Below are 9,758 nucleotides of genomic sequence, written 5' to 3'. Positions count from 1 at the left end.
TAAAAAAAAAAAAAAAAAAAACAGTGATAAATGCATTATGATTTTGCGTAACACATAAAATAGTCAATCTTATATTGTAACTATAGCAATAATGCTTACTTGTATCAAAGTATTTACATCGACGTGGGCGGATCATTTCCTGCACATCTTGAGAAGCAACAGATTGTGATGGGTCCTCATTGGAAGACTGAGTTTCATCCTCCTGCCCTGATGAGTCCTTTATGTTCTCCTCCTGTCAGACAGTAAGTTACACTTGGGTAAGGGGTAAAGGACATCACCACAGACGTGAGCTCCGTGCTGGCTCTTGGAAGAGGAAAAGACATCAGCAGAAAAACTGGTGAAGTCCAAACAGTTTGGTTAATAGTATATTAGTGTTGACTTCTTAAGTTTTGACGAAGAGTGCATGGTTACTTAAGCTGTAATTGTTAGGGGATAGTGAGTGAATATACGGTTTTCTGTAGCAACTCTGAAACTCTTTTAACATCTAAAATTATTTCAAAGTAAAATAAGAAAAAATGAATACAAAACTGCCAGTCAGCTCTTACTGTCTTAAATAGTAATTTCAAAAATGCTTTTGTAAGGGGCAGGGAGATGGCTCAGCAACATAAGTGCCTACCTGGCAAGGGCAAGGTCATGAGTTTGATCCCCGGTACCGTAAAACAACACCACCCTCCCAAAAGGGAGCTTTTATAAACTAACTGGAAAAGCAATGAGAAGAAATCTAGAATGACACAGACCAAACTGTTACATCTCAGAAGTAGACCGCGTTTCTGTAGTACCTTAATTTTCCATTTAATCTCTTACTGTATTTAACTTATAAATTATACTGTGATTTTAGTCATTCACTATAAGTCTTGGGACATACAAGGTGTGATAGAAATCCAGTGTAAATGCTTAAATTAAAAAAATTCCTTACAGTGAAAGACACACTGCAATTAATTTCCCCCAAATTAATCATCCTCACGAGAACACACTTAGCCCACCATGTCAGCCACTTCCTGCACAGCTCTGGCATCCTCTCTCCTGAGTGTCTTCAGCTGTGCTGTCCTGGGCGCTTCAGTGTCCCAGATTGATTCAGAAGGTCTCTCTTTCACCTTCACTTTGACTTTGGGGAGGAGTGGGAAGGTGCACAGAGGCAGATCCAGTGAATAAAGTGGATGAGGACACAGGTCACAAGTCTGCCTTTCTGTTGGTTGGCACTTGGCAGTAGCAGTCGCTGTATTTTTGACCACACTTGCACAGACACTTGAAACAAGACTTTCAAAGCTGCTTCAGAAAGTAGAGGAAGAATGGGAAGCAGGGGGAGTGTCTTGAGGGATTCACAGTAATGTGTCTTTGACTACAGGAAACTTATTCATTTACTTAGTTTTTTGAGGCAGGGTCTCACTCTATAATAAGTAGCCCAGGCTGGCCTCAAACTTGTGGTGATCCCCCTGCCTCAGGCTCCCAAGTGTTGGGATCAAAGGCATGAGCCACCAGGCCTATTAATTTTAAATTTTTAAAATTTAAGTAATCACCTATTTTGATTACCCACTGTCTAGGCTCCGTGGCTGGAGGCTGAACTATTATTGTATGCGTGTGTGACCTTACTTTGTTCTCCCCACTGCAGCCACTGTGGTCATCGTGGTCGGGGTCTTCATCATCTTCACCCTCCTCTTCTTCCTCTTCTTCCTCCTCATCTTCCTCAGGCAGTCGGACAGTACTATCATAACCATAAAGGCTGAGAAGTTCATGGATTGGCATGTCGCCTTCCTAAACAGACCAAAACAAAAGTCAATTTTTTTAAAATCAGTGATTGCATAGCTCTAGGCTATAATTCATAAATCTAGTCACTATAGACTTAAAAATGTTCACAAATTTTTGAACTATACAAAGTAAAAAACAAAGTATTTTTGAAAACTAAGAACATGCCAGTCTTTTAAATATTTCTATAAAACTGACCAACTTTAATTATTAACAACTCTGTTCAAGTATAATAAAAGTGACATTTATCTAAGACTACTTTCTGCACTCAGTCCAGTATATGTACAATGACAGCCAATTAGAACTTACATATGAATTAACTACTAACTAAATGAACCATATTGATTAATTTGGAACAAGCAGAACTAGGAAAATAGGTTTTCAACTAAGTTAATAAACCCAGAAAGAAATGGAATTCATAGCCTGGCCGCATCACACTGAGAAGCATCAATGATTCACAGGATGACGCTGCATCGCAGGCTTTATACCCGTAAGGCCAACTGGAAAATCACCTCCCACTGCTGCTACCATCCATGCCAGAGCTCTTCTCGTTTCATGGAGAAGGAAACACAGATTACTTCGCTCACAAGCCACAAAAGTTACAGTACGGAGCCAACTCAAATCATCTGACTCCAAGAGTCATTATCCAAAGAGTGCAAGTGCCTCAGCCCTGGATCCTCTGCGAATGCCCCCATCAGATGACATGGACAGATGCCCTCTGCAGTGAGACGAAGTAAGCTTTCTGGGGAAGGAACGCTAATCATCAGTGGAGTCGTATGAAATATCAGGAAAGCATCTCAGAAATTCCAATCATTTGAACACATTGGACACACAAGATACATACATGTATGCTCTAAAAAACCCACAGAAATGTTAGTTTAGAAGCTAAAAAATGCTACTCCTGACACTGTTCTGCATTGCTTTAGCATGCTATGCCTTGTTTTGGGGCAGAAGTAAGTCTAGTCCACATGTTAATCACACTGCCACTATGCACAGTGGCATACTGCACCGGAGAACAAGCTGATGACATATCATATGTGATGACAAAAATCACTTCACTCAGAACCCATGAGCAAGAAACAACCTAATGATTACAATATGCACTGTTTTAACAGGAAGAATGTGTCACCTAATACTTTTCTTAACCACTGTAAACGGATAGTTCTGAATCAATGTGGGAACCACCTCTGAAAGAAATCAATTCCGAGAAACCTCATCACCTGTGGCTCTGATCTGACAAATGGTAACACATCAGGCATAGTACTGGCGCTCCAGCTGAATGACCAGCAGACACTCCTCGCCCCTGGTTCTCACACCCCCCCAGGAGCACAACACAGGGTCCTGAAGTGCTCAGGGGCATGGACTGCCGAGAGCTGGCCCACGTGCACATGGTGGAAGACACTGAAATCCTGGAACAAGGAGTCAGTACTTTAGAAATAAAACAGAACTGCAAAATCAAGAGAAGCAGAGTTAAGAGAAAGACACAGGGAAGTCTTGCTCTATACACAGCAACAAAGAGCTGTCATGAAGCATCTCTTGCATGGCACATTTGTGTTCCACACTTTGTTCAGTTTTTTTCTCCTAAAAATGAAAGCAGAGCCAAAACAGAATCTCACCAGACCTTAAAAGTACTAGATAGGATTGCCTGTGTTCATTTGCTACTTTCATCTGCAAATAAGGAAATCACCAGGGAGAAACATCATGTACTGACAGACTTCAATGTGATGCTTAGGCCTAGTTCTGATTCGAGTAACTCCCTCAGACTCATCCTGCATTCCAAGCCACCAACAGGCTCAGCCCGATGGCCTTGCCTTGAGTGAAAGCCCCGGCCACAATCCCCAGTGTGCAGAGGACACAGACCAGGAGAACATCCATAGTCATTTAAAACTCACATGTGCACTGGCCCCAAGAACTGATGGTAAGCTTGTTCCACAGTCTACCTTTGAAACAATCCTAATGTATGTTACTATGACCTTTGATTTACTTCATTTGAGATAAGGTTTTGTTATGTGGCTCATGTTGGCCTACAATCCTCAACCATGCTTTAGCTTTGTAAATGGCTGGGATTACAGGAGATGCCACTACACCCAGTTACTTCCAACTTCCACAGTGCTGGGAGAAACCACGTAACTATTTAAATGGCAGTGTTCTATTTTGACTTTGTCTTCTCATTACACCAAGGCATTTGGTCTGCTCTAAGAAACCACGCAAATTATTAATCCAATAAATGTTTTCTAGTGTCGGCCTGTTATTTAAGGACAGTAAAACAACTTTAAAGCTTTATTTTAAAAAAGTGCTGGGGGGCTAGGGAGATGATAGTTCAGCAGTCTAAGTGACTCCAGTCTCTGGTACCACATTCTGTGTGGGCCACTGAAACTGGTTGTCGTGACAAATGCCTGTAATCCCAGCACTGGGGAGGTTGAGACAGGAGGATCACTACAAGTCCAAGCTACATATCGAGACCCTATACCAAATACATACATATACGTACATGCATACATACATCTTTTAAAAAGTGCTGGCCTCACCTTGGAGCCCATGACCTAACAGGTCTCAGGTAATGCTGCTGGTAATAGTGGAGGGCCCCCTGAAGAACATACCACTAGGCTGGAGAAATAGCTCAACACCTGCCTGGTAAGCCCAAGGACCCAGGTTCAATCTCCAGTACAACATACTGTTCTACCCCAGAAACCTGAATGTGCCATGCTGGCCACCAAAACCAGGTATTGTGGTGCATGCCTGTAATCCCAGCACTGGGGAGGCTGAGACAGAGGAGGATCACTAGGAGTCTGAGCTAGGGAGTGAGACCCTGTACCAAATAAATAAACAGATTTTTTTTTTTTTTTTTTTTTTAACAGTGAAAAAGAAAAAACATATACTACACACACCACTGACAAAGTCTATGGTAAAATACCCATACCAGGAAAAGGTTATCCACACAACGGAACATTATTTGGTCGTGTAAAACACTGAAATCCTGTCATCTGCAGTAACACAGATGGAAGTAGAGATCATTAAGTAAAACAAAGATGAACAACAGTTCTCACTACTCTAGACAAGTATGTTAACCTTGTAGAAAATCAGAAATCAGTGGCCCCTAGAGACAGCAAAGCGTAGGGGATGAGGCAGCATGGGTGACTCTTGGCTCTACCACAGCAGAGCAACTACTGCTTAACATGATCTACATTTCAAAATTACTGTAAGAGTACAAAGATGATTAATGCTGCAGGAGGTGGAAGGACTTGGTGTGATTTGATTAGCATCACACATTGTACACAGGGCAGTGGATGACCATGTTTACCCACAGAGAAAGGCATGAGGCAGCTAGGGGTGTGGACTCATTTCTACTGTATTCAGACATAGATGTACACAGCAGCCTGTGTCTTTTGCAATCAGTTTGTGGTGCTTTTCGTCAGCTTCCTTCATTCTCTTAGCAAAACTTAGCAAACTTTATTGCCTCTTCCTTTTAATATACTGTTTCTTCAGAGTAATTTGCTGGTATTTGTGTTATAGAACACATGGAAAACGTACTAAATCACTCTTTTTGTGAGTCTTACTATGCAGTTCAGGTGGGCCATGAACTCAGTCACTCTGCCTCAGCTTTCCAAGTGCTAGGATCACAGGTGTCCCTCACCACGCCTGACCCTTCTTGGGTGCTTTGCTACTGTTGTACTCCTTCTCTTGGGTGATTTGGAGACTGCAAAGTGTTCCAGTTCTGCTAGCTCTTTTGTATCCAGGTAATAGGGCACAGTGGTATCTGTCAGTCTAGGGACGTCCTTCTGTTATAACAGTCATGTCGGGAACACTTGGATTGGTAATCGCAATGCACGCCCAAACAGAGCTATACTTTTTGTGGCCAGTTCTTCTAGGTGAATAAGACTAATAATTTTCACTCAGTAGCAGGTGGCAAGGGGAGAGGAGAAGACACCCTACTTCACATTTTGTTTCTGTAATTTTAGCAATGGATGCTAAAGAAAGACACACAAACTGTCTCTGGCAGAGTCTGGAGACCTAGGGACTGAGAACTTCATGGGACAAAAGCTATCTGCAAAAAGGAAGCCAACAAGTAGAAAGCATAAAGGAAGGAAATGTGTTCTGGGCGGACATGCGTGCCTGACGCCTGGCCATATCGCCACGCTTAATGCAATCCCATGAGCCTTGCACTACATTTGTCCTTGTCCAGATGGACCGATCTTTGTGCTCTCCAGATTCTGATGTTATAAACATAGATAGTCTAGAAAGCAAACATTCTACTTTTCCTTCTGAAACAAAAACTGAAAGATGAGTAAAAGTTTGCTACCAGCATGGGGCTCTAACAGGGCCTGTCAGTCACCTTTTCTAGAGAACATCCCATTAGCTTATGTCATTAAACTCAGCCTTTGGAGAGGCTTCCTTCAAATTAAACTGAAACAACACAGTGAAGTAGCAGTGTTTTATTACCGTTCAAATGAATATTAAAAATGTAGAAAAAGGAGAGCAGAGAGAGACAACGATGTGCCAAGTCGTGGACTTTCACAGTACAGAGTATCTCTGAGGCACAGGTTTCTGACATCCAGAGAGTGGCTACTAAGATATAACGGTTGAGAGCCGAGGAGAGAGTTCAGCAGCTTAAGCTTCTGCCTGGCAAGCACAAGCTCCCAGTTTGATCCCCAGTATCACGTCCCGTGCTCACCCCACTCCGGTCCCATCGAGTGCTGCATATCAAGAACTGTACCAAATACAAGGTATAGAGGGGCTTCCTTCAACTTAAACTGAAACAGCACAATAAAGTAGCAGTGCTTTAAAAAACAAAAAACAAACAAAGTTTAGGTAATTTAGCAGGGAGCCAAGGTCCTCGCTTTGTGAACATCTTTAGAGTGTGCAAGAGGAGGGCATGAAGATGACATGAATGCACCAGTGGAGAGTGGCCTGCTTACAATATGAACAAGGAAGAGGCTTGTTCTCTCTCATTTTTGCCTCTTGTTTTTGCTGTCTTTGCCACCATGAAGTACCTGTGGCATGCCACACGGCCTTAGAGTCAGCTAAGTATGGCCTGAAAACTACGAACTATGAGATGAATCTTTCTTAATTGTGGGTGTTGGGTATCTTGTCTCAGTAAAAGAAAAAGACAATTTGGTACAAGGAGTGGGGTCACTACTGTGGCTATACCTCACCATGTGGTTAAAGAGCCTCTGGGAATGCCTTGTGGGAAGAGAATGGAAATGTTCAGAGATGCTGCCTCAAAGAGCAGAGCTGGAATGCCTTAGGCATTTCTGTATGGGAGATTCTGGTCAGAGCTCAGAAGAGCAGAAAATTAATAAAAACCAGGCTCTGGAGCTTCTGTTAGGCAGCAGGACTGCATTGGCTGCTGGAGTATACATGATGTGTGTTATGGTTTTGGAGAAAGTTTGTCTGCCTTTTGTTCATGTCCCAAGACTAACTATACTGAGATTAAGGATGTGGGTTAATTTGACAGAAGAAATTTCAAGACAGCTGAATGCTGACACTATGGCATGGCTGCTGTTGGGGGCTTCTAGCCAGATCTATGTTGTGAATCAAGAGCAAAGAGTAAAGCAGGATGATCTTAAGATATTGTATCTCTGGTGTGAAAGGAAGCTCCATTAAAGCTGTAGACTACAGAGATAAAGCTAAGGGAATCTCAACTGCTGAAAAGGAATAGAATAAAAATGATGGTCTAAGGACATCACAAAAGGGAAGTCTTCACTCTTTGCAGCCTCAAAACTAAAAGTGAAAGACTTTCCTTTGAAGAGAAAGCCACCAAGCACCATGTTCAGAAATGGTGGAAGCACAGAGAACTTATTACTCAAAGTTGGATTCAGAGCGCCTAGTAATCCAGGCCCTTGATCCCTACAGCTAAGAAAGGAAAGCTTTGCTACTGCTCCAGCTGGCAGCAGACCCTGGTGGTATCATCCATATGACACTGGTCTTAGATGCATACAGAATGCAAGACCGATAGGCTTAAGAACGCTTCCCTCAATCTCAGAAAGCCTAGGAGATAAGACAGTGTGTCCCCGAGAGGGCAGTGTGTGAAACTGTGAGGGTGAAGCCCAAGGTGCAGTGGAGGTGGAGGCTCCAGAAGTCTGGGAAAGCCAGGAATGTGGATCATCTAAGGAAAACTGCAAGGAGGGAACAAAGATGGCCCAAGACAGAAGCCATGGGAGGTATAGCCATTGAAAGTACCATAGGAATGGAACCATCCAAGACCTTTGGAGCTCATGTACAGCCTTGGATGCTGTACATGGAACTAAAGGACAATGTTTGCCCTGCTGGACTGTGGACTTGTTTTGGTCCCAAATCCTTTGTATCCCCCATTTGTAGCTTTTGGAATGAAAATGTTTATCTTGTACCACTAAATGTTGGACATGTTTAACTTCATTTCCACAGGGGTTCACAGGTAAGAGTTTGCCTTACATCCCAAAGGGGCTTAACACTTGGGACTTTTCAGCAGTGCTGATATTGTTAGGAGTCTGGCAACTCTTTGAGATGAACTAAATGTCTCTTATATAAAGGGATATCAATGAGTCTTTGGGGGCATAGGAACAGAATGTATGGCACTAACATAACAATGCTGACAGACTTAACAGTGGTTCTTAAGGACTGTTAAACTTGTGTTATAATGCTCAAGTTGTGAAATGACAAGCACAAGCATGTCTTTGTATATGGAAAGTGGTTTAAAGAAATGTGTCTTGTTACTAAGATGATGATTACAATGGTTGATACATTTTTGTGTCAACTTGAAGAGTTCAGAACTTTAAGTGACTCAGCAGGGGGTCAGGGTCCTCACTGTGTAAAAATCTTCATCCTGTGCAAGAGGAAGGGAGACAGTGTGGATGCTATACCCAGGGTGTGGTAGTCTGCTTAAGGGGAGAAAAAGAGACTTGCTCTCCGCCCTTTTTTACTTTTGTTGCTTTTGCTGTCTTCCACCCCTGAGTGTTGCCCTTGTGTCATGCCAGCCTGCTACAGAGTCCACTGATCACAGACTGGAACCTCTGCAAGCTGAGACAAACATTTTCTTACATAATTTTAGGCATTTGTTCTCGGCAGTGAGAGAAAAGCAACCAAGACATGAGATTAATTTAGTGATTGCTTGTATTTCAGATTATTTTAGTGAAAACAACTGGAGCATAACAGTGTTACTCCAAAGTTACACAGTGATTAAGGCAATCTGACTCATCATTCATGCGCACACACACAAATCACCTTCAGTGAAGTGTCACCTTAGGTTCTATATGTACTACCTTGATGCAGCATGTGATAAAAGTGCTGGGCGATAGACTAAGAGGAATAAGGAAGAGGGGCACAGGACAAGACGAGTAAAAGTACAGAAATGTGCAATAATGCTAAGAAACTATGCTGGGAGAAATAAACCATCCAAGCCATGCAGCAAAAAGAAGTGCAAAGGCATGTGCATAACTACAAGAAGGCAGGCTGCAGGCAGAAAAGAACTGGCTTTCAGAACAGACACTGATGTGAAGTCTGCTCTGATTTAACAACAGCCGAGTCAAGTTATCCACTGATACACAAGAGCCCCACACAGCTGGGGTGGAATCCAGGTCCCCACTCTGAGTGGGGCTGCCTCTGAGCTGGCACACCAGGGGTCAGTCATGAACAGTCACACACTGAACAGTCAGTCACACTGGCCTCAGGGCAGGGCCATGGGGAGGTCACACCCAACTCTCTCTGCCTACCACCTACCCCAAAACCGCATCCCAGAGGTATTCATTAAGATACAAGATGGAAATAAATTCATTTCTGGAAGGAAGTAGCATGACCACATCCAGGTTAGACTACAGAGGTAAGTTTCTAAGGTAACCAACCTCCTGGGGTAGAGCTTGTCTAGAAGATAAAACCTGAAGGGATGAGGTAGCAAATTCTTTAGTCACCACGCTGGGTTTCTTTTAAACTGGTAAAATTCAGGTTATGCATATACTTCAGGAAAACCTCTTACATTTTAATCTTTATTCTCTAGTGACCGGGGGTGTCTACTGTTTAACAGTTTATATTATTTTTTTTTT

General features: G+C 42.7%; 1 protein-coding gene across 13 annotated transcripts in view; it reads right to left on the bottom strand.

Annotated features, from left to right (window-relative positions):
• Mier1 (MIER1 transcriptional regulator) overlaps positions 1-9,758 on the bottom strand; it is a 56,583-nt gene that overhangs the window by 23,553 nt on the left and 23,272 nt on the right. For all 13 annotated transcript variants that reach the window (XM_023718268.1, XM_023718257.1, XM_023718261.1 and 10 more), the window contains 2 exons: positions 1,591-1,752; positions 100-232 (listed from right to left, as the gene is read on the bottom strand). In XM_023718268.1, the coding sequence (XP_023574036.1) occupies positions 100-232; positions 1,591-1,752 (295 nt within the window). The remainder of the gene's footprint in view (positions 1-99; positions 233-1,590; positions 1,753-9,758) is intronic.

This window comes from Octodon degus, unplaced genomic scaffold (genome assembly GCF_000260255.1).
Source record: "Octodon degus isolate 3935 unplaced genomic scaffold, OctDeg1.0 scaffold00057, whole genome shotgun sequence".
NCBI classification, from domain to species: Eukaryota; Metazoa; Chordata; class Mammalia; order Rodentia; family Octodontidae; genus Octodon; species Octodon degus.
Note: the sequence above shows the minus strand (reverse complement) of the source record. Positions and strands in the feature narration are given on the sequence as shown.